At 47.3% G+C, this 27,515-nt stretch overlaps 3 protein-coding genes across 9 annotated transcripts in view; 2 read left to right on the forward strand and 1 right to left on the reverse strand.

Annotated features, from left to right (window-relative positions):
- The window catches only part of emilin1b (elastin microfibril interfacer 1b), a 27,296-nt gene extending 19,268 nt beyond the window's left edge, over window positions 1-8,028 (forward strand). The window contains exons 3-9 of the mRNA XM_076977765.1: window positions 995-1,209; window positions 1,298-1,975; window positions 2,057-3,553; window positions 3,812-3,928; window positions 4,355-4,372; window positions 4,532-4,666; window positions 5,336-8,028. Coding sequence (XP_076833880.1) covers window positions 995-1,209; window positions 1,298-1,975; window positions 2,057-3,553; window positions 3,812-3,928; window positions 4,355-4,372; window positions 4,532-4,666; window positions 5,336-5,658 — 2,983 coding nt within the window. The 3' untranslated portion in view covers window positions 5,659-8,028. The remainder of the gene's footprint in view (window positions 1-994; window positions 1,210-1,297; window positions 1,976-2,056; window positions 3,554-3,811; window positions 3,929-4,354; window positions 4,373-4,531; window positions 4,667-5,335) is intronic.
- Window positions 8,029-8,646: 618 nt separating this feature from the next.
- Window positions 8,647-15,040, reverse strand: khk (ketohexokinase). Of its 6 annotated transcripts, none has more exons than XR_013121884.1 (9): window positions 14,573-15,033; window positions 14,351-14,467; window positions 13,795-13,929; window positions 13,327-13,461; window positions 11,435-11,507; window positions 11,132-11,278; window positions 10,483-10,609; window positions 10,174-10,331; window positions 8,647-9,945 (listed from the first exon to the last, which is right to left on the reverse strand). XR_013121884.1 is itself a non-coding variant. In XM_076978643.1 (9 exons), exons 1-9 carry the CDS (start codon window positions 14,662-14,664, stop codon window positions 9,857-9,859), a joined length of 1,035 nt encoding a protein of 344 aa, XP_076834758.1. In that variant the 5' UTR covers window positions 14,665-15,012; the 3' UTR covers window positions 8,651-9,856. The 6 variants fall into 6 exon arrangements, 5 of the variants coding, with proteins under 5 accessions (XP_076834758.1, XP_076834761.1, XP_076834760.1 ...); XM_076978643.1 differs by having other exon boundaries at window positions 8,651-9,945; window positions 10,521-10,609; window positions 14,573-15,012; XM_076978646.1 differs by lacking the exon at window positions 13,327-13,461 and having other exon boundaries at window positions 8,652-9,945; window positions 10,521-10,609; window positions 14,573-15,005.
- On the forward strand, window positions 14,866-22,386 carry ankef1b (ankyrin repeat and EF-hand domain containing 1b). 2 transcript variants are annotated; one of them, XM_076978641.1, is made up of 10 exons: window positions 14,866-15,233; window positions 15,647-16,022; window positions 16,519-16,718; window positions 17,197-17,346; window positions 17,554-17,677; window positions 18,301-19,135; window positions 21,225-21,451; window positions 21,591-21,733; window positions 21,817-21,945; window positions 22,035-22,386. In XM_076978641.1, the coding sequence occupies exons 2-10, from the start codon at window positions 15,647-15,649 to the stop codon at window positions 22,191-22,193; spliced, it is 2,343 nt and encodes a 780-aa protein (XP_076834756.1). In that variant the 5' UTR covers window positions 14,866-15,233; the 3' UTR covers window positions 22,194-22,386. The 2 variants fall into 2 exon arrangements, with proteins under 2 accessions (XP_076834756.1, XP_076834757.1); XM_076978642.1 differs by lacking the exon at window positions 14,866-15,233 and having other exon boundaries at window positions 15,891-16,022; window positions 16,553-16,718.
- The last annotated feature ends 5,129 nt before the right edge of the window (window positions 22,387-27,515 follow it).

Here is a 27,515-nt window from a genome sequence, read left to right on the forward strand (position 1 = left end):
ATTGTCACTATGGAGTTGTGGCCGCGTGTGTGACATTGTCACTATAGGTTTGTGAGTAGTCTGTCACCTAAAAATATCCAGGTAGCCACACTGTTCTGATGGTCTCAGTAGTGCTGTGATCATCTTTAGAAGAGCCTGAATCTAAGAGGTATTTTTAAAAGAATGGCTGGTGGGTGTAAATGTCTCTACAGAATGAGATCAGTCTAATGGATAAGGCAGGTGGTCACACTAAATTAACCCCATTAGATATTAGGCGCCGACACAGTGAGAGAAGTAAATATCAGTTTAAACAGCCAGGAAGGAGGTTGTGTTCACTGTTCTCTGAACATTGAGATAAGAATATGTCACTTTAAACAGCCAGGGAGGAGATTTTGTTCACTGTTCTCTGATCAGTGAGAGACGTATATCACTTTAAACGGCTGGGGAGCAGGTGCCCTACTACAAGAGTCCGACACAAACATAAAAAACAAAGACACACAAAAGAATATAGACCAGACTGAAGGCCTGTTCACACACGGGGAGTTAATTGTGAAACATTTATTTTCCTCTCAGCTTTTGGGAGAAAATAACATTCCCTATATGGAACCCAGGATTGGGAGGGGTGTAAATCAACACTTTGGGAACGTATTTTGGCAGCTACAGTCTGTTTCAACAGTGGGTTTTTCAGCAGAAATTCAGCAGGTCGGCTTGCCTGCACTAGAACTGTTACTTTCTGAAGATGTTTAGAGATGACAATAACACTTGGAGTAATAAAGAAGAAAAGTGTGAAGCTGCTAACTGTGGTAAAGTCATCAGAGGGTTTTTAAAACTTTTGAAGTCTGTTTAATTTTATACTTTATATTTAAGTTTTATAAATACATATTTTTATAATTTATTAAAAGTGTGTATATATATATATATATAGTGAGCACTTTTTCCATAAATCAGGAAATATTTGCTCTTCAGTGTTTAAATGTTTTGCTTTTGTTTATACAGTGCTTGTTGTGTGTTGAAGGTATCGCACCTACATGAGGCCAAAATATAAAGTGGCCTACAAAATGGTCACAGAAATGGAGTGGAAGTGTTGCCACGGTTACAGCGGTGAGGACTGTAATGATGGAGCTGATGGAGGATCCGTCACCCAGATCTCCACAGCCAGACCCTGGCCGAGGCCGCCAAACCCTGGACACGCAGGCACGGCCACGGGCCACGGGCAGAGTGGAGGATCCGGTTAGTCTCCCATCCCGCCCGTCTTCAGTAACGCTGTACTGTTCACTCTAATGTTCTGACGTAAATGATGCGACCCTCATGTTCGTAGGGAGAGGCGACAGTGACAAGATGAAGCACCTTGAGGACAAAATCCAGAGTCTGACCAAAACCATCCATGACCTTCAGTCCACGCTGCACAGCGTGACGGAGAGGATGGAGGAGCAGATGCGAAAGCCCCCGGCGGACGCCGCCCAGCCCGAGATGAAGAGAACCATCCACAGCATCCAGACCAAACTGGACCAGCTAGACAACCGAACGCAAGCTCACGACAAAACCCTGGTGACCATCAACAACCACCTGGTGAACGGCAGAGGGGACGGGAGCCACGTGGGCGGGGCCGGCAGTGGCCACGGCGACAGGTTGGGTTGGATGAAGGAGGAGGTCTTGCGGGAGCTGGAGCACAGGGTCTCGCTGTCCTGCTCCGCCTGCCAGGCCGGGGTGGAGGACCTCAGAAGGCAGCAGCAGGCGGACCGGGAGAAGATCCTGGCTCTGGAGAAGCAGATCCACGCCCTGGACCAGCGGCACCGCCACGGCCTGGACAGTTTGCGGCGAGACTTGAGCGGCACTCAGGGCTGCTGTGACGTGGTCACTGACGTCAGAGCGAGACTCAGTGATGTGGACAAGAGGCTCGGCTCGGTGTCGGAGACCTGCGACAGCCTGCAGGATCGCCTAGACAAAGAGCTGAGGGAAGATGGCAGAGGCGGGACTGTTGGAGGAGGTGGAGTAGGTGGAGGGGGAGGAGTCGGAGGAGGGGGTGGAGTAGGTGGAGGGGGAGGAGTCGGAGGAGGGGGTGGAGTAGTGGGAGGAGGTGGAGGTGTGGGAGGAGGAGGTGGTGTGGGAGGACCAATAATATCAGAGGACACATTCAGGGGTTATCTGCATGATCTAGAGAGGAGGCTAAACAACACAGTCCAGAGGACAGAAGAGAACTGTGGCTACATGGAGAATGACCTGAAAGACCTGCTCCAAAAAGAGCTGAGAGACCTACGCAAAGAAATCACAGACCGCCTCGAAGACCAAGATTACAAGATAGCAGACGTGGACCTAGACATTGGGCTCGTGAAAGAGAACGTGTTTGACCTGAACAAGCAACTAGACCGGCTGGATAACGTCACCTCCCATATGGAGAAGAGGATAAGTGCCTGCTCCCTGTGCTCTGGCCAAGAGGGCCACTCGGGAGAACCTTCTGCAACTGGCCCAAGAAAACCCTCAGGAGGAAGTGACCTCAGCCCTAATGACACAGTCAAATCTCTGGAATGGAGAGTTTTTGCCAATGAGGATGAGATCAAGAGGTTTGACACACGCCTCAAAGACCTTTCGGTGTCTGGTGACTCTCTCTTGGACAAGGTGATCGACCTCAGCCACGACATCCGCAAGATCAAAGCGCTGACCGGAGACAATGGGGAGCACTTCAACAGAATAGTCACGGAGATTCAGAACTGTGACCTTTGCAGAACGGTTCAGGATGAACTGAGGCAGCTAAAGAACATTACACACCAAGCCATGGACAAGTGTCGAGCGGATATTAACTCCATAAAGGGCAAAGTGGATTCAGGACATGCGACATGCTCAGACGTCTGCTCTCACCTGCAGGAGGAAATGAGGAACCTTAAAAAGGAAGTTCACAAGTGCGGTGGGCAATGCAAGATTAGCTTGGAAACTCCAGCAGGAACTGGACCGAGTGTCCTGGATGATCCTCAGAAGCCTCTTGACGGCCACAGCGTCATCAGCAGCAACAACGGCAACCTCAGGTCCATCCAGGGAGAGCTGTCAGAGGTCATCTTAACGTTCAGCTCCATCAACGACACCCTCAAAGGCCTGGAGCACAGCGTCCACAAACATGACAGCGTCATTACCGACCTGGGCAACACCAAGGACAAGATCATCTCAGAGATCGACAAGATCCAGCAGGAGCTGACGGAACATATAGAGGACAGCAGGATGCGCTTTGAGAAGATAGATCAGGACGTGAAGCGCTTTGAGGGCTTTGTGGTGGAGACCGGTGACTGCAAGAGGACCGGAGATGGCCTAGAGAAGAGGCTCTCCAAGCTCGAAGCAGTCTGTGGCCGGCTGGACTCTGTATCAGAGAACTTGCACAAGATCAAAGAAGGCCTTAACAAGCATGTGTCTGGCCTTTGGAACTGTGTCAATGGGCTCAACGCCACGGTGACCTCACACAGCGGGTTCATCGATACCATCCAGAACACACATCTGGACGGCATCCACGGCAGGATCAAGCAGCTCAACTCATCAGTGCTGCACGTTCTCAAGCAGTTCCAGACCATAATTGAGCAGGACCTAAAAGGTCAGTCTTTCAAAACATGTGAACTTAATATTTTAATTCAGGTACAAATTATGGCATCAAAAAACATGCTGTCGCTTAAATTAAAATAACTTGAATAAACGTAACTTGAAATTAATAAAATAAAACGAAAAACAGATATAGTTGAGTGGTCAAATATAGACCTTCAAGATGAGTCCCGAAAGGGCAAATCAATACTCCAGCAAGGTTCCCAGGGTTAAAGGCTACTTTAGAGTTTAATAAGTTGATGTCTGATTCAAGGCCTTCCTGGACCACCGGGCCCTCAAGGAGAAAAAGGATCTCCAGGACTTCCTGGCCCACAAGGAAAGGAAGGCCCACAAGGCAGACCAGGTGTGGAGGGCCCAAGAGGACCCCCAGGTAACACACCTGTTTCATTAAAAGACATACAAGGCATATAAGACAGACTTTGCTATGAAAGTAATAGCTCTTTATAGACACATGCAAGTATACATATGCAAAGTTTAGTTCCAACCATGAACCACCACATGAGTCATTAAACTGCTATTTTCAGTAGTCTCTGATTAGCTGAATGAAGTGTTGTAGAATAGGGTTTGAGGTTAAATCTTAACAATAATAATTTATTATTAAACAATAAAGAGACTATTTGTCCTTGCATTATTATCACAAACTACATCTTATGGCTTGTATGGCACATTTTGTAAAGCTACTTTGTGACTACTTTACACATAAAATTGACTCCTCTGACTTCACCTGTAAAATGCTATAAACAACATTAACATAACATGGAATCATTCTAAGCACATTTTGAATTTCCTGTTTCAGGTCTTAAGGGCGAAAAAGGTATGAATTTTATTTTCTCATAATTCTGACAACTCAACTTTGGATAGAGCCCTGCAGCAATTATACAACTGGAGCTGATGGCCAAATTCATTAAATGTTACTGAGGTTTGTGTGTGTGTGTGTGTGTGTGTGTGTGTGTGTGTGTGTGTGTGTGTGTAGGTAATCCAGGTGCAGATGTTCTCCTGCCTCGTATCTCCTTCTCAGCTGCTCTCACTAATCCTAAGGTCACTGCTGGAACCATAATTTTTGACAAGATCTTTGCTAACAGTGGAGAATTTTATGATCCACGAACAGGTAACGTTGAACTTCAATTAATAAAATGAATTCTGACTTGTCACTATGTTCTTGATTGACAAAAATCCATCTGAACCAACTTCAATAATAATGCAATATTTGGCTTTCTGCTGCGAGAAAAATTGCAGTCAGAAGATCCATGTGAACACAGCAATAACTGCATCAGACTGCAGGAGTTCCTCAGACTGGCTATTTTTTAAAAGCTAGACTTGAATTTGAATGTTGATGTTCCATCATTTACAGTCATGCACCACATGTTCTTGTGCAGATTCTTCCTCTTGCCTACAGCTTCTCTCAGTTTGGTCACTTGTGGAGGATCTCATCTTCTCACGGAGAAGCTCACAGTATAATCACGCGTGTCTTCATGTAGTTTATACTTATTCCGAACTTGTGAATAATACTAATATCGCATTTGAGCATAATCACATGCTTGTATTTTGTTGTTTGTCTTTGATTTCATCCTTTTGGGAGGGGGCAGGGTGCACGACACGGTTCACATCCTTTGCAACTTTCATTTGTGTTTGTCTGTTTATTGGTAAAACCTTTAAAAATGCCGAATGGGTGCCTGGACTTCACAAGACCAGTATGACACTGGTGTGGGCTTAAAACCACCCTGAACCTGAGGAGCACTGAACATGGCGAGCTAACACTCATCCTTCTGCCTCACAGGGATCTTCACGGCGCCAGTGGACGGCCACTACTTCTTCAGCGCCATCCTCACTGGCCACAAGAACGAGAAGATCGAGGCCGTGCTGTCCAAGTCGAACTACGGCGTAGCCCGCGTGGACTCGGGCGGCTACCAGCCCGAAGACCTGGAGAACACGCCGATGGCCGAGGCCAAGCCCACGCCGGGCTCCCTGGCCGTCTTCAACATCATCCTACCGCTGCAGATGCAAGACACCGTCTGCATCGACCTGGTCATGGGCAAACTGGCACACTCTGTGGAGCCCCTCACCATCTTCAGCGGGGTGCTCCTCTATGAGGACGTGTAGGAGATCCTGGCTGGATGGAACATGGTGGCCCACGCGAGTCTCCAGGTGAACGACAACCAGCGAAACGACGGAGACAGAAAACGACCCACAGAGTGACGGCTGGTGGGGGGAGACGCGTTTATCCCTGGTGTCATTTTCAAATCCACTGATGTTGTTAAACTTGTGAACTTCTTGGAGACAGAATATGATTTTAAATGGAGGGACTTGCTCCTGATATGTTATCTTAGCCCTATTGGACAAGTGTTGTAACAGATACTACTGCAAGTTTTTTATTGATGGAAATGTTATTGTTAATATGCCTTATTTTATATGAGTCACAGGCATGGGTTATGAATGATTGATTTCTCATGCATCAAAACTGACCATGAGGTCTGATTGACTTCCCAAGTGCACCACTGCAAAGTGCTTAACTGCCACAGTGTTAGACTCACAGTCAAGGTTTAGGGATAAGCGCACGTGTGTGTGTGTGTGTGTGTGTGTGTGTGTGTGTGTGTGTGTGTGTGTGTGTGTATGTTTCCAGAACTAAGAGGGTTTCTTTTGATAAAATAGCAATTCATATTGTGAATGTTATTAATCCTGTGCACCTTTAAGATGTTTTAGTGTTAGACTAGAAAAAGAACAAAACTTTACATCTGTAATACCTGTAGTACAGTGCGACTGTCTGTAGTACAGAGCAAGTGGCTGTAGTACAGAGTGAGTGGCTGTAATACTGTGCAACTGGCTATAGGACAGAGCGACTGGCTGTAGTACAACGTGACTGGCTGTAGTACAGTGACTGGCTATAGTACAGAGTAACGTGTTGTAGTACAGCGCAACTGGCTGTAGTACAGAGGAACTGGCTGTAGTACAGGGTGAGTGGCTGTAGTACAGGGTGAGTGGCTGTAGTACAGAGTGAGTGGCTGTAGTACAGGGTGACTGGCTGTAGTACAGAACGTGAGTGGCTGTAGTACAGGGTGACTGGCTGTAGTACAGGGTGAGTGGCTGTAGTACAGAGTGAGTGGCTGTAGTACAGGGTGACTGGCTGTAGTACAGAACGTGAGTGGCTGTAGTACAGGGTGAGTGGCTGTAGTACAGGGTGACTGGCTGTAGTACAGAACGTGAGTGGCTGTAGTACAGGGTGACTGGCTGTAGTACAGAACGTGAGTGGCTGTAGTACAAGGTGACTGGCTGTAGTACAGGGTGATTGGCTGTAGTACAGGGTGATTGGCTGTAGTACAGGGTGAGTGGCTGTAGTACAGAGGAACTGGCTGTAGTACAGGGTGAGTGGCTGTAGTACAAGGTGACTGGCTGTAGTACAGAACGACTGGCTGTAGTACAGAACGACTGGCTGTAGTACAGGGTGAGTGGCTGTAGTACAGAGTGAGTGGCTGTAGTACAGGGTGAGTGGCTGTAGTACAAGGTGACTGGCTGTAGTACAGAACGACTGGCTGTAGTACAGGGTGAGTGGCTGTAGTACAGAGGAACTGGCTGTAGTACAGAACGTGAGTGGCTGTAGTACAGCACCACGCCTTGGTGCTCTGGCAAGCCATGGGAAAGTGTGCCTTTTTCTGTGCAGTATACCAAGCCATTACGCTTCACGAGAAGCACAAACACAGTTCATCTGTCAGAACATAAAGGAAACATCCTGTTAGACGAAGCTACAGGACTAAAGTGTCCATCTCAGAGCAGAAGGACTCAGAGTAGAAGCTTTGTGTTTTCTTTAAAAGGACTGATTTTCATCAATAAAGTGTTTACAAGAGTCTATATATAACACACGTCACCACGCTGAGAACAGATTTTTTCCTACGAGCTACCGCCAATAGTCCGTCCTTGTTTAACTCATGAGCCAAAGCTGACAGAAAAGTCAGATTATCAAAGATAATTTTCTTCAAAGTAGATAAACTTTTAACATGCCTATAAATAGAATTCGCATAAAGAATAAAGAAGGTGCTCTCACAAGCAGCTGTCTGTGACTTTCAAATGAAAGACCTACAGTAGAGGTGCCAAAGAATGTTTGTACTACATGGCAAGTCTTTTCTTATGAAACTAAAAAGTAAACAAGAATGATTGTTAGAGATAAAGTTGTCTTCGTTTTTTGAAGCATATAGTAATCTTAGTTTGAGAAATGAACAGATTATTCCTGTGTGAAACTAAGGTTAGTGCCAAGTCATACGTTGAGGCTGCTATCTCACTGATGTCCACCCCCCCCCCCCCCCCCCCCCCAATTTCATACCGCAAGGACTTTTCATTTGTAAACGAAACCATGCCCGACACGTGAATAAACGAAACCACACCATCTCGGCTCATGTGAACTTCCTACTCACGGTTTAACCTGTGACCTTGAATGTGTATGTTGGCAACACCTGTTTTAAATAAAGATATTTAATTTTACACATCTCCGTCGCTGCTTCAGTTGTTACCAAATCAGTGTTAATGTAGCGGGAAACGACAGTAATATTTCACACTGTGGGTTCGCCGTATATTTCGCAGCCACGCCGTTTGTATCAAAAGGAGTTCTCCATTACCGGAGAGACAGCTCTACTCCCAAGATTTCCAGTGTGTGATTTGTGAAGAAACTCCATTCAAGCTTTAGCAACATTTGAAAAAGTGAAATGTGATTGAAAACATGTGAAACGAGGAAAGATCTGTGGCTTTCACCGAGGTGATTCTGATATTTTGCGTGTAGACACAGAGTCGGCTCGGTGCACTACGCACAATCCAATTTTCCGATGTCCAAACCAAAAAAGTCACCTGGAGGTTGGCCCACGTATTCGTGGAAAGAGAAACACTTCTGCAGAACTCTGATTAGATGACCTGGGGTTACACTTGGGTTACACACAGATTCTCTTGCTTTTCAACATTTGGCTATGGTGCTCCAGTCTAGACGAATAAGCACGCAGGCTCTGCAATGGTGTCCGTTGCTTTTTCCATCTGAATTTTATAATGCAAAAAAAAAAAAATGATGTCAAGACAGGAAAGTCGAATAATCTTACATCAGTGTTCTCCTAATAAATGTTCAATGTTCTCGTAATAAAAGTCGCCATGTTTAAGCAGCCGCCACAAGTTCCAGTAGCTCATATGCATCTGGATTCTCTAGAGAAGAACTTATTGGTGTGTATACTGTGTTCAGTAATTAGCACTGCTGCCCCACTGTCACAGAGACCCTGATTCAGCCTCCCTGCTTGGCTGCTGTGTCCACGTGGAGATCCCATGACCCTCCAGTGCGAGGTTCCTACCCCAACACATGTGCGTTTGTTGGCTGGTATGCCTAAACTGGCCTTGTGAGCATACAGGGATTCTTCTGCTATCCCCGCACTGGTGGCCCATCAATGGACGGTTCTGTGCTGTACTGCAGAAAGATCCTCTGGTATACTGCAACCATAAATTAAAGTTACCAGTTTCAAAGATTTTAAATGAATGAATGTTCAATTAATGTCCTGGTTTCAATTTTTGATAAAGACATTTGAGAATTGCACTTGATACCATTCCATGAAGCAGCTTTAATCAGTGGCATCTGTATTACTGTGTAAAACGTAAGTAGACTACAGGTCAGCAGATACAGACAGATGTGTGCTAGTATCCAGCCATGTAACTGAGATGGTGTGGAATCATAACAGACATCCTGTTTACCTTTAGACTCAAATACTGACCCTCTTTCACTCACATCACCGCTCCACAACATCACCGCTCAAAGCCCACATGTTGCTATTAATTCATCAAAATACCCAATGAATTAATAGTGCAATCTGAACATATCAACCTGACATACCGGTAGGTGTTGAAAACATTTGTATAACACGTACGTAGTGAAGGACATTAGAGATGATAAATTGTAACCTAGGTGCGTAATGCGTTCTTGTTTATCTTTTGCTTTATTACAATTACAATTTGCTCCACCTCTGAATGTTATACAGAAATACTGTTAACTATAATTTCAACCTCTCATTCTGAATCAGAAAAGGCAGAGACTTGTAGTCAGTAAAGTGTAAATATCCTACTGATCATAGCGGCTGATCCACTGACACATTTTCACCAAGATACATGGAGGGTTTCTACTCATTCTTCTTCATTGTTATTCAAAGATGTTGCTGATTTCAGCAGTTGACCGGGCGCACCTTCCGCGGTGATGCGGCCGCGCTGCGATCCCTCCGCCCAAAAGCGCGGCCTTCCCAAGATAAGCATCTGCACCGAATCACAGTTCCACTCATCTGCACCACGTTCACTGCAGAATTCCATCGTATCCATGGATACCGCACTTTTTGCCCGCAATCTGGCAACCAAATGTGAGAGCTTCCTGTAGACTCCCCCCTGCAGAAGAGAGAGGGGGGGGGGGGGGGGGTAGGAGTGCTGAGCTGACACTTCATACGTCTAACGCAGCGGTCTGCCCTCATAACGAAACACTACTAGCTACACTACAGTCTTGTCGAGCAGAAACAAGGTTAAGCAGCTCACTGTGACTTTACATCCTTTTATGTAACAGGAATTCCTAAACTGTTAGGAAACCGAGGCTGAAAATGCATGAAATGATGGCGTTACCCCCCGACAGGGAGCTGATGACAGCGGCGTTAAACGTGTCCCCGGCGCCAAGCGTGTCCACTAGTGTCTCGGGCGGGAAGGCGTCGGAGTGGACCAGCACGCCATCAGGACCCAGTGCGTCTGCTCCCTTTTCTGCCCAGGCACAGATGAGGACAGCCCTAAAACAGACCGGGGTCAAAATCACAGCAACACTATGCAGGTCAGAGGAGGAAACAGCAGAGGAAAGAAGACCAACAATACCAAAGCTGATGTCTGTGAGAAAACAGACCTCTACTGCCATCTAGTGGCCGCTTCATCGGTCATGCTCACTCTTATTATGATGTTTCCTGTCAGTGTTGGTGGCGTACCCCTTCCTCACGCGGCTGTAAAGGCCCCTCAGAGCAGCGGCGGCCGAATGGAAGCCAAAGTGGACGGCCACATCCTTACTCATAAACACCTGCACGGCCAAAGTAGACCATTTCACAGTATGCAGATGTTTCTGTGCATATAACTCTATTTATATGCACACAGAGGTCTATCTTTTTTTACATACATGCATAGGTCTTTATTTATATGCCTATGTCTCGATACAGCCCCGGGCCCCTCCCTTTCGGCTGTGTCTTGATGTAGTCCGTGTCTATATGTGTATTTCCTGTGGGTGTGGCTGCTGTGTCTGTGTTCATCTGTGTCTAATGTGTTTCATGCAGTGATTGTTATGTGTTCAGTATGTGCATTAGTCTTGTCCTGTGCTCGTGTTTGTGAGTCAATGGCCTTAATGTTCAGTGTCTGCTACGTGCGTAGCCGCTATTGGTTTAAATAAACCTTTATTTTAATTTATAGAAATATGAAAAGGTCTTGAAATGGTTTTCCTTTCAAAGTTTAAAAAGCTTTGTGATTTTCATTAATCAACTTCTGGTTCAATGTAAATAAAATATGTGGGGGTACAAATTGCTTTGAAATGAATTTTTGAAAATCATACCAGATCTCCACAGGGGAAAAGCTGGTAGAGAGGCTCACGCGTCTTCTCGATCTCCACAGAGATGGTGATCCTGTCGTCCTCCTGTTGCTGGCTGTTGTGTTCCCTCACCTGCTCGATCATCTTTATCTGCTCCTCAGCATTGCGGCCCTGTTCATGGAACCAGACATCAACCAGCTACAGCAGCCTAACTGGGACAAAATACAAGCTGAAGCAGTTTAGCTCTAAATCAGCACAGCCTTTAGTAAGAGAGCAATACTCAAAGTGAACAAGTGAACAAGTGAAAGCCCTTCACTCTGATCTCACCTCCCAGTGAATCCACTGGTACTGGCTCAGGTCCAACCTGGAGAAGTCCTCCGCAGACACGTCGGGCAGGTTCCTGAGGGAACAGGTGCAGCTTTCACACAGCTCTATACAACAATCACTCCAGCAGACAAGACTCGTCCTGCTGTTTCTGATCATCGGTGACATGATTTATGAGGTAAGAGCTACAATCTCTAAACTGCTGAACAAACACCAGCATTAAATGATTTTATTGCAGCAAGAAGAAAAGCGTGTTCACTTTTATTATCTAATTCTGGCTGTCTGTCACAACATGTTGCCTAGTAGACACAGCTGCTGTAAACCTGGCTGACTGCTAATCTATGAAAGGAAAGTTAATCATTTCACTACGATAACTGGAAGAAGATGAAACCCTGACTTCACAATCACTAACAAAATCCCACTAACTCAACAAAAGATTCTGTTGATTAAACCTCTCCAAAATCAGAGAAATCACACCACTCTTCAATATATAGAACAAAACAAGATACTATGCAATTCTAGTATAATATACAATAATAAACATATATACATAATAATATACAATACTTGTACAATGCATACATCACAACAGTGTCACAAACTTTATCTCTACCTTCTTAGTAACCAAATGCTCTGTTTGTTCTGTTTGCCTATGTACTATGTGCTTTGTAATTACATACTGATAATTTATTACATTCTAACTATTCATTGAAAGTATGGTGAATTCATCTATAGTTGTGCAAGCAATCAGCAAAAAAATTACAGCGTGCAGGGTCACAGCAGGTCAGCAAAACAAAAGTTCGATTTCACCATTTACCATGAAAATGAATTAGTCTGAATTAGTGCTGTCAATTCCAGGTGCCGCGATTAAAAGTCCTCACCAGGATTTTGCTCAAGCTTGCTAGATTTTCTAATTAGCAATCCAGGTAAAATTAGTGGAATCAACACAATCCAGGAAGCCTGAGCAAAATCCTGGTGAGGACTTTTAATTGCGGCACCTGGAATTGACAGCACTAGTCTGAATTAATAGGCTACGATGTCACTGCAGTGAAATTTGGTTTTTCAAAATTATGCTAATAAACAAACCCAAAAAATAGCTATGTGATTGGCCAGTGTTCGGGCAATGTCATTGTCTCACCCCAGCAGAGCAATCTTGTTAAATTAAACAGTATTTGAAGCAGCACTCACTCTGTTCTGACTAGCATTCATTATGGCACTGCAGCACATTTATTAGGTGAAGCACTTAACATGTCAGCTATTAGTTATTAAGCAGTGCAGTGAACTCATAAGTGCACAGTGAACTACTGAAGTACTCAGCACATACTGAACTACTGAACATCAGTGCACAGTGAAATACTGAACTAGTCAGCGCACAGTGAAGTACTGAACTAGTCAGCGCACAGTGAAGTACTGAACTAGTCAGCACACAGTGAAATACTGAACTAGTCAGTACATACTGAACTACTGAACTAGTCAGCACAGTGAAATACTGAACTAGTCAGCGCACAGTGAAGTACTGAACTAGTCAGCACATACTGAACTACTGAACTAGTCAGCACAGTGAAATACTGAACTAGTCAGCACATACTGAACTAGTCAGCGCACAGTGAAGTACTGAGCTAGTTAGCGCACAGTGAAGTACTGAGCTAGTTAGCGCACAGTGAAATACTGAACTAGTCAGCACACAGTGAAGTACTGAGCTAGTTAGCGCACAGTGAAATACTGAACTAGTCAGCGCACAGTGAAGTACTGAGCTAGTTAGCGCACAGTGAAATACTGAACTAGTCAGCACACAGTGAGGTACTGAAATCGTCAGCGCACAGTGAAGTACTGAACTAGTCAGCGAAGTGTGGCGATGGTCAGGCGGTAGTCAGAACGCAGCTTAGCAGCCTTACGTGTCTGAGAGAACGACAGTGCGTGAGCCCGTAGGGGGGCACACCACACAGCAGGCGCATGGCGTCTCTCCCCGTTCCTGCCAGGCCACGCCTGAAATGTCCACCCCACGCCGGACAAAATCCCCCACGATGAAACTAGTGCAGCAAAAAGAGAGGCGCGTGACCCGGTGTTTTAGCCTAACGGGTGAGCCGGAACCTCAGGCGTGCCCGGAGAAGGGCGGCAGGCTGCTACGCTTGACCTGTGAATGCAGACCAAACACCCCACCGAAGTGGGCACAGCGCCACCTAGTGCTCAAATAGAAAGGCCCAGTGTGAACGGAGGTTTCTCGGTTGTCTGAGAAATTCAGCTTCAATGACACGTCACACGCATGAGGAAATACTCAAATGCTCAAATGCAAAAAAAAAAAAAAAAGCAAAATCACACACAAAATCAGTCTTTGGCACACATGCGCGCACACACACACAAACCTGTTCGTGTGCAGGATGGTGCGAGTGCCTGTGGTCTCATTGCTGATAACTACAGACGCTGGACAGGAGCACCCAGCGCGCTCCAGAAGGAGAGAGATGTCAATCTCGTACATTTTAAAGTCATTCAAGATGAAGCTAAAGGAACAAATCAGCACGAGAAAACAGCACGGACAGAGAAACACTTATAAACAGGACAATTATAAACTGTCAGTTATCAACCCTTGACCAGTCGGACACATCTGCACTTAAGACTCACAATGAACAAGATGACAACATTTGCAGAAGAGCTGTCACAAGGTGCAGAAAACAAGGCCATAAAGAGTCAAACAAGGACAACTGCAAAAAGGGAGAAACACACTCCCTTTATACATTATTTAATAACAGTAACAATTAATAACAGCTTCATAAAGTATAGAGCAGGACTTAAGCTTACATTTGGAATATGCAGGAGTATCAGGAATCCAAACGTCATCTGTCTTTATAGGGCGCTATATAGATGTATATGAACCCAGAGAGGAAACTGGTAATAAATATAATATGTTAGGTGAATACTTACTCAGCGACGGGTCCGGGCGCGAGGGAGCCCATGAAGGCGCAGGGCGAGCCGAGCAGCGCCAGAACCGTGCAAGAGTTGGACGCGTTTCCACCTCGCTGCCATCGCTGAGACAAACACCTGCAGCACAAATGGGACCAACGGGACCAGTGGGACCAGCCAGTATTAAGATATTTCACCACCTACAGACAAACATCCGTCACAAATATTCTCCCCTCTCCAGACCTGCTGTCGGTGTCCTCCTCCGGATATTTATCCACGACGTTGATGATGTCCAAACAAACCAACCCGATGCACAGAACCTTTTTCTTTGCCATGTTTTGCTATTTTGTCATAACAAGTGGAATGTGGACCGAGGTCGAAAGGACATGCCGCGCTCTGATTGGTCTAAACACGCACACACGACATCTGGCCACGCCCATAATCACGGAAGTCGTCGACGCGGCTCACGACAACTACCGATGTGTGACGAACACGTCGGCGCGCGCGTGCGCCCGCTTGGGGGATTTTCGCACGTGCACTGCACGCTCGAGCTGTATTGCGAATTTCCCTTGAAGGGAATAACTTTTGAAACGGCGCTGTGTGTGGTTTTATCACGCGTGTATTATTCAGGAGGTTGAAACGTCAGTTAAATAAGACGTTTATAAAGTTGTTGTTAGTCGTGGGTCTACTAAACTTTCACAATACGGTGAGAAAAGGGGACATTTTAGACCGCTGCTCACAGCACGACGGCAAACTCGTTCTTCTGGCACGCTGTTGCCATGGGGACATGAGAAACACGCCCGCGCTTCGTTCACGCGCACCAGTCCGCCTTCAGTCTTCACAATCAAACATTCATAAAATCTTACAGTTAAAGTTTTCCGGCCAGGCGTAGTAACATCAAAGGGTGAGTGTGCGGTTATTTGGTCAGTGCTGTGTACTGTTTTATTTTGTACTCGATCTATTTTACAGTTGTGACAGAGAAAAACGAAAAAAACTTAAAAAAAACTTTAAAATAAAATGACATTTTTTTAAAAGTCATGAAAGGCAATCTTTTCATCCTGGATTGTGTTGATTCCACTAATTTGACCTGGATTGCACTAATTAGAAAATATAGCAAGCTTGAGCAAAATCCTGGTGAGGACTTTTACTTTCTGAACCTAGATACACATCTGGAGAATATGCTCTTTCTGCCAGCCGTATTAGTGGTTATGAATCTGTAGTTTCATACTGTCAAGGGTTTGTGCTGTGAGCAGTTCTATGAATCCTCCAACCCTGGCGAGATGATGTGCACCTTCAGGACGTTTCTGTGTCCCATAGATGAGCCCACCAGGTGGCGCTGTGAGCAGGAGTGTGGGTGCACAGGGCCGTCTGGAGGTGCTGCAGGTCTGCAAGCTCCTGCAGTTTGTACGCCAGGGCCACATGGCACAGGTGGAGAAGATGGTGCGGCTGGGCCTGCCCAACTTGATCAACCTTACCGAACCGGCGGAGGGAACCGGGGCCATGCACCTGGCCTCAGGGGCCAACGACCTCAACATGGTCCAGGGGCTACTGTCCCTCGGGGCGAACCCCAACATACAGGACAGAAGAGGCCGCACCCCGCTCATCCTGGCCACACAGATGGGCTATGACACTATGGTGGCCCTTCTGGCCCAAAACTACGCTGACATGAATGTTGTAGACAATGAGGGGAAAGGTGAGCTTGTGTTGACTATGCTGGGTGTATACTGGCATGACGTGGCGTGAATGATAAGGCAGAGTAAGTGAATATGTTTGACTGCTAACTGATGTGTGTGGGATAAAATACTTTTTTTTCTCACACAACCTAAACTTTAAATTCTCAACTTAATAGTTAATAATAATAATTATTAATAATAATAATAACTTAATATATTTAAAAAATTATTTTAAATAAAAATAAAAATAATTTTATTTATAAATTTATATGCAAATGCATTACAAGCCACGAACTGTTATTTATGTATTTTTTTTAATTTACATTTTGCCAGAATAAATTGTGTGAACGTACAAGACAAAATATCAAAACGGCAAAACAGACTCAATAATTGGTCTAAATCTGTCTTGTTTTTGATAACAATAACAATAGGGTATAATAATATTGTCCTTGCATCTATCAGCTGATAGTAACAATCTGACCCCCTCTTGTCCGACATGTTCGTATTTATATGCAGGAGTTCTTTTCTATTGCATATCGCCTTCAAAAAGGCACGTGCGCTGCCTGCAGGTGGCGCTCAATAACAAGGCAAACGTCAACAGCGTTTCTAATGCTGGGAAGCCGGTGTTCCTGCTGGCGTGTGAGCGTTCTGCAGACTGTGAAAACATTTGCATGAGTATTTTGGAGCGAGGAGCTGACCCCAATGCTGTGGACCAGGTTTGTTTGAATGGTTAATGCAGTTCTAATCTCTGCAGAATGGTGTTTTGGCATTAAACGTTAGCAAACTGCAGGTCTAGAATCAGCTCTAGATATTTGTCTAAATTATATGTCCGAGGAAGACAACAACTGAATAGTTGTTCTTTATTCTCAATATTCTTTATTCTCATCTCAGATACATCTTAGGCTCTAAAATTACATTTAAATCTAAAACTTAAAAATAAAATGATCAGTAATGCAGTGGATAAGTGATACTGAAGCACCAATGATCAATCTTCTACAGCATTCCTCACTGTCTGATGTCCCCACATGTCCTTAGCTGCAACCACGATTATTTAAAAACAACAACACAGCCACAAAGTTAGAAAGAGGTCAGGAAAAGTGCTCGTTACATCAGATCAAACTAAGAAAAGGAAGCCGACCAGGCCCCAGAAGAGAGAATTAGGCTGGGTTGTGAGGTTGTGAGGTTTGTGCCCAGGCGACAGGCCGCACAGCCCTGATGGAGGCTGCCGGAGCAGGTGCCTTGACACTGGTGAGGGCCATTCTGCAGAGGGGCGGGAACCCAAACGCCCTCGATAAGGAGAGCCGACACGCTGGCCACGAGGCGGCCAGAGGAGGGTTCTTCCAGGTATGAGGCTCATTCTCCGAATTATGGGAACGCATGACAACGACCTTATTAATGATGCTTATGATATTAGCTTGTAAATTTGGTTGGGTTGAAGTCCAACATACATCAGATTGGTTATACTTTAAACACCTCCTTTGTAAGTTGTTACGTAAAATGTTTAAACCGTGCGGCTCCTGATTGGTCAAGGTTGTGCTGATCCACGCTCAGGTGATACAGGTGCTGTCTGCCTATTCGTGTGACCTTGGGGTCGCAGCCCTGGATGGTAACTCTCCCCTACACGTGGCTGCAGCTGGCGGCTACACGGACTGCTGTAGGTTCCTGGCACAAAGAGGTGTGTTGGGGACAGGCTAGTGCCAGAACCGATGTTCAGTGTCAGAGAGCTCTAGTGTCCACCGGCGCTAAAAAAAATACTCAGAAATCTAGAAGGTAATGGAAGTAACGTGAGACAAACCTCATCCTGCATGATTCACTCATAAGCTCAATGATAAGTAGCCACACGGTTTGTCCTTATGTAGGAATGAAATGTACAGTAGAATATGCTATATGTTGTCCAGGTTCAGATCAACAATTAAACTCCATGTCGTGAGGCAATATGTATTTAATTCTAATTTAAGTGTAATTTAAGTGTAAGTTTTTTTCTATTGTGAAATTTGTCTTAATGTAACCTTTTAGATATGCGTCTATTTGTAGTCTAGGGTAATTTACATACAACAGTCATATCTGCATATTATGTCAGATTATAAAAGAGCAATTATGCAAGGATGTGGTAACTTAGACTTGCATTCATGTGCATTTATGTACTTCCTTTAACATATAATTACAGTATTTTATTATTTTTTGTATTTTGTTAGTTTTTTGTTTTAACTTAAAAATAAACATAACCACATATGTGGGCTGGAGGAACTGGGAGCCTGAACACACTTGTGGACATTCACAGTGTATCTTTAATTCCAGGCTGCAACCCCAAACTGAAGAACATGGACGGCCTGCTACCACGTCAGATCGCGAAGGACAACGGCCACAAAGCAGCGCTGAAGGAGCTGAAGAAGGCGGAGCGCCTCCACGCAAAGTTATCCAAGCCCGGGAACGTCAACCCAAACGAACGGTGGGCCCTGGTCCTGCACGACTGGTCCTGTGAGCATGAGAGCGTCCTACGCAAGGCCTTTGAGATCGCTGAGGAAGCAGGTGATACACCAGAGAACATCTCCACAGAGACGTTCATGTCTGTGCTGCAAGAGCATCGTGCGCCCGTAGACCAGGCCGATCTGCAGAAGATCGTGACGGAACATGACAAAAGACGGGAGGGGCTCATTAACGTCGGGGACTTCTTCAAGGGTCTGAAGTACCTTCAGAAGGCCTTCGTCCAGTCTTCCTATGGCCCTAAAAAGAAGAAGGCTGGGAAAGGAGGCAAAGGAAAGAAGAAGAGTAAATTAGCTCCGCCCCTTCCTATCTGCACCGTGCCTCCCGAGCTGATGACCCGGCGCCAGGACGGTGGACCTCCGCACTTCATGATCGAAAGATACCAGCAGTACACGGACACCAAACGCTTCGACCGGGACCGGCCCCCCAACCACCCCGTGGAGGACGACTCGGCCTGGTACATGGACGAGCCAGAGAAGACCTACGCCAACATCAACTACTGTGTGAAGACGGGGGACTTCGAGTCTCTGTGCCTGGCCTTCAGCCAGGATGTGCCCGTGGACGTGAAAGACCGCTTCTACAAGACGCCCCTGATGGCGGCCTGCAGCAGTGGAAGCTACGAGATGACCCACTTCCTTATTACGCTGGGGTGAGGAGACGAGAACGGAGGAACACGTCACCAGGGCCGTGACGCTCATACCGTATATATGCCTGTTAGAAAGACCTCACTATGTTTTATTCTAAAACTCATAGAGCTGGAGCTTTAGCCTCTGGGTGCAAAAACTTTTTTTAATTTTAATGGCCTCCAAAATGTTGATTGTATTTCATTTCCTTTCTATTTTTCAAATGTAGCATTATGTCTGTGTGTTAACAGTGTGTGTGAAACATTTGAGTGTTAACAGTGATAACAATGCTCTCCACCCACACCCCACCTCTGCACACACCCTCACCTCCACCCACACCCCCACCTTCACCCACACCCCCACCTTCACCCACACCCTCACCTCCACCCACACCCCCACCTTCACCCACACCCCCACCTCCACCCACACCCCCACCTTCACCCACACCCCCACCTTCACCCACACCCTCACCTCCACCCACACCCCCACCTCCACCCACACCCCCACCTTCACCCACACCCCCACCTCCACACACACCCTCACCTCCACACACACCCCCACCTCTGCACACACCCTCACCTCCACCCACACCCTCACCTCCACCCACACCCCCACCTCCACCCACACCCCCACCTTCACCCACACCCCCACCTTCACCCACACCTTCACCCACACCCCCACCTCTGCACACACCCTCACCTCCACCCACACCCCCACCTTCACCCACACCCCCACCTTCACCCACACCCCCACCTCCACACACACCCTCACCTCCACCCACACCCCCACCTCTGCACACACCCTCACCTCCACCCACACCCCCACCTTCACCCACACCCTCACCTCCACCCACACCCCCACCTCCACCCACACCCCCACCTTCACCCACACCTCCACCCACACCCCCACCTCCACACACACCCTCACCTCCACCCACACCCCCACCTCTGCACACACCCTCACCTCCACCCACACCCCCACCTCCACCCACACCCCCACCTCTGCACACCCCCACCTTCACCCACACCCCCACCTTCACCCACACCCCCACCTCCACACACACCCTCACCTCCACCCACACCCCCACCTCCACACACACCCCCACCTCCACCCACACCCCCACCTTCACCCACACCCCCACCTTCACCCACACCCCCACCTTCACACACACCCTCACCTCCACCCACACCCCCACCTCTGCACACACCCTCACCTCCACCCACACCCCCACCTTCACCCACACCCCCACCTCCACACACATCCTCACCTCCACCCACACCCCCACCTCTGCACACACCCTCACCTCCACCCACACCCCCACCTTCACCCACACCCCCACCTCCACACACATCCTCACCTCCACCCACACCCCCACCTCTGCACACACCCTCACCTCCACCCACACCCCCACCTTCACCCACACCCCCACCTTCACCCACACCCCCACCTCCACACACACCCCCACCTCCACCCACACCCCCACCTCTGCACACACCCTCACCTCCACCCACACCCCCACCTCTGCACACACCCTCACCTCCACCCACACCCCCACCTCCACACACACCCTCACCTCCACCCACACCCCCACCTCCACACACATCCTCACCTCCACACACACCCTCACCTCCACACACATCCTCACCTTCACCCACACCCCCACCCCTGCACACCCCCTCCCTCCATCCACACCCCCACCTCTGCACACACCCCCACCTCCACACACATCCTCACCTCCACCCACACCCCCACCTCTGCACACACCCTCACCTCTGCACACACCCTCACCTCCACCCACACCCCCACCTCTGCACACACCCCCACCTCTGCACACATCCTCACCTCCACACACACCCCCACCTCTGCACACACCCTCACCTCCACCCACACCCCCACCTCTGCACACATCCTCACCTCCACCCACACCCCCTTTCCACCCACACCCTCACCTCCACCCACACCCCCACCTCCACACACACCCCCCCTCCACCCACACCCCCACCTCCACCCACACCCCCACCTCCACCCACACCCCCACCTCCACACACCCCCCCCCCCCCCTCCACCCACACCCCCACCCCTGCACACACCCCCCTCCACCCCCTTTGCTGCCAGGGCTGACGTGAATGCGTGTGACCAGTTTAACTGGACCCCTCTTCATCACGCTTGCCACGCGGGCCAGGTGGACATCATGGAGCTGCTGCTACAGCGCGGGGCTGTCGTGGACGCCGTGGCCCTCAACGGGGCCACTCCGCTCATGAGGGCCATCCAGAGCAGCAGACTCAGCTGTGTGGACCACCTCATCGCAGCCGGCGCCAAAGTCCATGCTGAGAACAAGAAGGGTAACGCCTCTGACCTCTCACCTCTGACCTCTCACCTTTCACCTCACCTCCGCCCCTGGATCAGACCAGCATGGTGTAGCGGGTGGAGGAGTCCCAAACATACTTGTACAACGTGCACAAAATTTGTCCTTCTTTGCAGAACAAAACTGCTTAGACATTGCGAAGGTGTACGGCGATGAAAGGATCATCGATTTGGTCAGAGACAAGTTCAACAGCCCTCCGAAGAACGGAAAGGAGAAGAAGACATCTCCCCTGTCCTCATCTACTGTTGTCGCACAGAAGGTTAAAGCCACAGGAAGACAGCTGTCTCTCTCTCCGCTCAGGCGTGGGCAGAGTGATTGATGTGGCGTCTCTGTTTCCTGAAGGTGAGTGCCGTTCTACCGGTGACCAACGAGAAGAGAGAGGACCTGAAGGAGAACATCATCACCGTGAACCCACACGTCACCGTCGCACGAGGCGCCGACACACTCGGCATTCGCTTCGCACCAAAAACCGTAAGTCACTTCCTGGACTCAAACTCTGGATATCCACGTGAGCCGCGGTGTGTTTCTCCGGCTCACGATGTTTGCCGTCGCTGCTGTAGGTGTGGGGGAGGCGGCTGGCTTCCTCCGCTCAGCACATGGAGAGGAGGGAGGAGAGGAGGAAGAACCTCTCCTACGAGGTGGACTTCAAGGACTTCCTGATGCCCTTCAATAAGAACATAGTGCGGATGGCATGGCAGGCAGAAGGAGATGATAGATGACCAGCAGAAGGACAACGCAGACCTGCTGCCAGTCTTCAGAGCTCCGATCTGTTTCACATCAGTCACGTATTATATGCAGTCACAAGGGGCATTGAAGCTTGGCTCATCCTGTGAATTACATCATCTTAGTATCATTTGTGTCAGTTTCCTTGAGAATACCCATGTATACAATGTTTTAAGAGTAAAATACACATAACTGGCATTTAATCTTCATCTTGCTGTGCACTGTTTTTTTTTTTGCTGAGAAGGTTTTAGGATTTCAAGTTTCTCCAGAATAGGAGAAAGATTTCAGAAAGAAGGTCTCAGAACCTTGTGGTTCTTCCTGTCCCGAGTTAAAAATAATGTGCGCTATAAATGACTCCTGATATTCAGTCATTGATAAGCCCAGTGGTCAGTGGTGCTGGTTGGCAGAGGTGCCGCCTGTCATCCGAACCCCCGAGCGAGAGCACCACCTGTTCTCTGGGCTGTCTCCGCTTCCCCAGCTCCACAGGCTTGGACCGCAGGCCCGGCCAAACCTGGCACTCGCCACTGGTTCCCACAGCAGACAGGAAATGGGAGCTGGGTGGTGGCGTATCTCTCAGGATAAAGCTTAAGGTTCTGCGCGCTGTTATTTAACATCCGTTTTTCTTTGAACATCTTTATGCACAAAACCCATGGGGGTTTTTTAAAACTCGCCCTGTAGGGGGCAGTCATGCAGCAGAAACCTGGCGCAGTTGGAAAAGTAAACACAAAGGGCATAACAAACACAACACTACGAATATGACAAAAATCACTGAAGCTTCAATGAGCAAGAGTGATGTAAAGGGTGTGTTAGGCATTTTACGGGACTGAATCAGGCTGTGGGGACGAGGCACCGTCCTGTAGGAGACGTCTCGGGGAGTGAGGACGTCTGAACGGGAGACATCAGGGTGACATCAGTGCTGCTCATTCTTATATTATGATCAGATGTCTCCTAAGGACAAAGAGGTAGTCGGCTTCCTAGCAACGGGATGAAGTCATAGCCTGCTATTGCAACCCTAGCGAAGGGTCCGAGCTGATCGAGCCCAGCCCACAGAACCATGACTGCTCTGAACGTCCATCCTTCAAACTTGAAGATCTTTAACTGGATCAGGTTTGGTCAGTGGAACTGATCTGTGATCTGAATACAATGAACCTTCTTCACTGAACAGTAACTGATAATTTTGTCTCATTTCCAGTGCTGTTATCCCACCCCAGGTGTTCTAATTAACTGTTAGCAGCTGGAGTGAAGTATTCTGATTAGTTGTACTATATATTATAAATTAATATGCACATCTAAAGTGAAAATATACTGTATGGTTCTGCACAGTTCCACACATGCACTGTACTACGTCTAGATTGTCTTGGTGTAATATCTCAAATTACGGAAGCATGTTTGAGATGTTGAGACAGCAGCAGTGAGGGAAATGCCAAAGTGTCTGTTTACCCTGGTCTACAGGAAGTGATGTCACTTTAGATTGACGAGGCAGAGCGGAGGGGCGGATCAGGTAGCCACGACGAATGATGCCGTGTAAACTGAATTAGGCCAATCGATGATCGCAGCTCACAGAAGGTGAGCAGTGATTTACAGTGACCGAAGGAAAACTCATGCGTTCTGGGCTGGCTCAGATTAGTTTAACCTTATGTTGTACATCACCAATGAGGATTAAGGTTCAGGGAGAAGATGTCTCAAGGGAATTTGATCATTCACAATGGCCAGTAAGCTGCTTTATTTATTACGTTCAGCTGTGAGCAGTATCTCTGCAGGTGTCTGTACGAACACATTCACTCAAAAGGAAAGATGGAAACACCCTTGTTTCTGAATGTTCCTGTGTCCATCTTCCCGAGCGCTGTAGAATGTTCCCACCCCTGTGGGTCCCAGTGGTGTGGGGAGACATTACCACTCGTGCCTCCAGCGCTCTCCTAACAGGCCTCCTAAGCAATCATTTGCCACCCTGCGTCCTCTAAGTAACCCTTGGGCGGAGGGATCAAAGCTCCTCTCTCCAGCTGAGCGCCGTGTGTGGAGGTCACCAGAGGATGAGGAGACTTTAATCTAGCCTGTGTCACAGGCTGGTAATTAATCTGATGATCATCCAGTCGGAGGCACAGTGACCCCCCCCCCCCCCCCCCCCCCCCCCCCCCCGCCGGAAGAGCGGGACGGAGAATTGGAGGGGATACAGACCAGCAGGCAGGGAATTAGACAGAACAACAGGGATGAGAGGAGGAGGAGACACAAAGGGTTAGAGGTCAACTGGGTAGAAGGGAGTGGAATGTGAATCGGGTCTGTCGTCAAGGGTTTTGATTGGTTGGTTAGTGTTTTGATTGGTTTGTTTCCTACATGTTCTGAAAACAATGTATGACGTGGCACATGTCCAACGTTGTGCATCAAAGTGCATTTAACCATCTTCCTGCCCCTTCCAGCAAGCTCCCTCGCATTAGACTACACGGGATGTTGTGAAGAATATGAAACATGATCATGCTGAGATCCTGAACATTCTCAGTGGTGACCCTCCCACTGCCTTCACGCTTTTATGAATATTCATGAGTTCCTCAAACCTCTCAGAGGAGAGTGACAGTCATCAATCTCTCCAAGAAGCAACTGCAGGACTGATTAGCATGTAAATGCGACTGACTGGTGTGTTTGCTTTACGCCATCGTCTTTGTTACTGGCCAGGTGCCCGTAGGAGGCAATCAACTCTTTCAGAGCTAGAAAGTATCATTTATTCTGGGGGAATATACGCTCCACGTGTCTCCAGTGGAGATGTGGATGGAGTCGCACTGATCGCGTGTGCAAAATGAGCAGCATTTTATAAATGTGCATTTAATTTCATACGAGCTCCTCCTGTATAATTATCAGCATTTGCAGCGGCGTATGTAATTAAACCCACACAAAGATGGCACATTGTTTCGGTGCCATATTCACAGACCCGACTTGTTCAGAGGCACGAGGACCAGCGATATGGAGAATGACACGTATGTCCCACCTTTACGAACAGGAGCGCCACAGGAAATTGGCTCTTTTGCTGCGTTATGAGGGTGGCATTGATTTCCCATTCTTCTTATGCAGCTGACTGATACAAAAAGAAAGAGTGGATTGTGGGTAGAATAAATGACCTTAATTTAGTCACACGGTGGGTCCTGTCTGGCTGTGTCAGAATTCAAAATGTTTGATCCATTGAAAGTCGCTGGAGTGTCATAAGGGAGCAGGACTGAAGAAGGTCTGAAGAAGGTCTTTAGACGTGTGAAGCGTTCCCTTCATTCTGAGCTGGAGTCACTGTTCTGTAGAAGAAAAGGTCTATCCAAGTTTACATTGTGTAAACAAAGCCATTAACGCATCAAGGTTGCAGACGTGTAATTTGTGTCGTTTTTGGAAGATATCTAAATTATATGTGTTTGTAATTGTGTATATAATTTTTCTTGGTGAAAACCAGAAATTGTTTATCTTGACTGAACAATAAAATAAATTATATTCATTCTAAATGAAAGAAGGTTAGTTGTGGCTAGCTCTGTAGGTGTAAATGCATTTGACATCAAAAACATTACAGGTTTAGATTTTTAGAGGGAAAACTCACTCCATTTAGTATGTTTGGGAGATCCAAGCTTTGAAGAAGAATCTGAAATAACACAAAACTCACAATAACAATCCAGGTTCCTGTTGGTTATAGGATCCAGACAGCACAGGACCTCCTGTTTGTCAAGTGTTGCGAGACTAGCGGTGCTGTCTCATTTTAAGGGTACCGCGACGATGCCATCACACTCTGGTCCTGCGATGATGCCATCACACTCTGGTCCTGCGACGATGCCATCACACTCTGGTCCTGCGACGATGCCATCACACTCTGGTCCTGCGACGATACCATCACACTCTGGTCCTGCGACGATGCCATCACACTCTGGTCCTGCGACGATGCCATCACACTCTGGTCCTGCGATGATGCCTTCACACTCTGGTCCTGCGATGATGCCATCACACTCTGGTCCTGCGATGATGCCATCACACTCTGGTCCTGCGACGATGCCATCACACTCTGGTCCTGCGACGATGCCATCACACTCTGGTCCTGCGACGATGCCATCACACTCTGGTCCTGCGATGATGCCATCACACTCTGGTCCTGCGACAATGCCATCATACTCTGGTCCTGCGACGATGCCATCACACTCTGGTCCTGCGACGATGCCATCACACTCTGGTCCTTGCATCCAGTTCTCCAGCTGAGTCTGATCAGAGTGTGACTAGTGTGATACTAATACATGCTCTGTTGTAGGTTGAGTGATGAAGCAGTGTATATTTAAGATGGTTGCACCCTGCCCCGAGGTACGAGGTACACATACACCCAACGCACGCACCACACACACCTTCCTGTCAGTTATGTATGGTTATGTTTTTATTATGGTGAATCCTGTCCTTCGGTTTTCTCATAATTCTTCATTTCCATTTTATGACCTGTCTTACTATGGGAGACATATATGGGAGAATCCGACATTGTCAAATTATATTTCAGATTTCTCTCTCTTTCTCTCCCTCTGCCTCTATCTCTTTTTCCCTTTCTCTCTCCCTCACTCTTTCTCCCTCTCTCCCTCTCTCCCTCTCTCTCCCATCTCCATATCTTCTGTCTATCCATCTCCTTTTCTCATGCACCTCCATTATTCTTTTGTTTTTCTCCCAGTGTCCTACACAGAAATCAGGTCAACACAATATCTCATTCATCCTAGGACATTTCCAAAAGTCCTTTACACAAGTAAGTGGTATTGATCATTTCTCTCTGTCTATCTCTGTAGAACTGGAGTGCATTTATCTGATCTTGTTCCAGTTAAGACAGCTGTGGAATTTATGTATAAGGGTAGAAAAGGTCAAACAAGAAAGGCACACGACGTTTTTTTCTGTTCTTTAAACTAAAATTGAACTGACCTTGTACTTAAAAACACTGTTACTTATAAATATACATGTACAACACATTTTAGAAACATTTATTGGAAGAAAAATACACGTTAAAGGTTTTTGTTATCTGTGCAGTCTGTAAATGTACAACTGTAAAACGCATCTGCCAAACGGATCGTTCTGTTAAAGTGGCCAGGCACATAGGAGCTGAAGCTGCGTCTAATATCGAGTGTTTAGCCAACATTAGGGTTTAAACATCTGTAGGTAGCGTGTCATTTGTATTTAAGTGTAAGAAAAAACGTACTATTTTGAATATGACAAGCCAACAATAATCAAAACTGCGACCTTATCCTAATCAAACAAATAAAACAATGAGCTCCTAATCTCCTTGGAGGTAAAGCCTCCAGGCCACGCCCTCTTTCACGTCCGCCGGTGTCTCCATC

This window comes from Brachyhypopomus gauderio, chromosome 17 (assembly GCF_052324685.1).
Source record: "Brachyhypopomus gauderio isolate BG-103 chromosome 17, BGAUD_0.2, whole genome shotgun sequence".
Lineage (NCBI taxonomy): Eukaryota > Metazoa > Chordata > Actinopteri > Gymnotiformes > Hypopomidae > Brachyhypopomus > Brachyhypopomus gauderio.

What these genes read in the sequence shown, in the direction of transcription:
- khk (XM_076978643.1), bottom strand. Translation starts at nt 14,664, where the DNA reads ATGGCAAAGAAAAAGGTTCTGTGCATCGGGTTGGTTTGTTTGGACATC. An exon ending in GCGCCCGGACCCGTCGCTGA is followed by an intron (nt 13,930 to 14,350) that starts GTAAGTATTCAC and finishes TTGTTCCTTTAG; the next exon opens with CTTCATCTTGAATGACTTTA. An exon ending in TACAGCCGCGTGAGGAAGGG is followed by an intron (nt 10,332 to 10,520) that starts GTACGCCACCAA and finishes GGTCTGTTTTAG; the next exon opens with GGCTGTCCTCATCTGTGCCT.
- ankef1b (XM_076978641.1), top strand. Translation starts at nt 15,647, where the DNA reads ATGAGCCCACCAGGTGGCGCTGTGAGCAGGAGTGTGGGTGCACAGGGC. An exon ending in TAGGTTCCTGGCACAAAGAG is followed by an intron (nt 17,678 to 18,300) that starts GTGTGTTGGGGA and finishes CTTTAATTCCAG; the next exon opens with GCTGCAACCCCAAACTGAAG. An exon ending in CCATGCTGAGAACAAGAAGG is followed by an intron (nt 21,452 to 21,590) that starts GTAACGCCTCTG and finishes CCTTCTTTGCAG; the next exon opens with AACAAAACTGCTTAGACATT.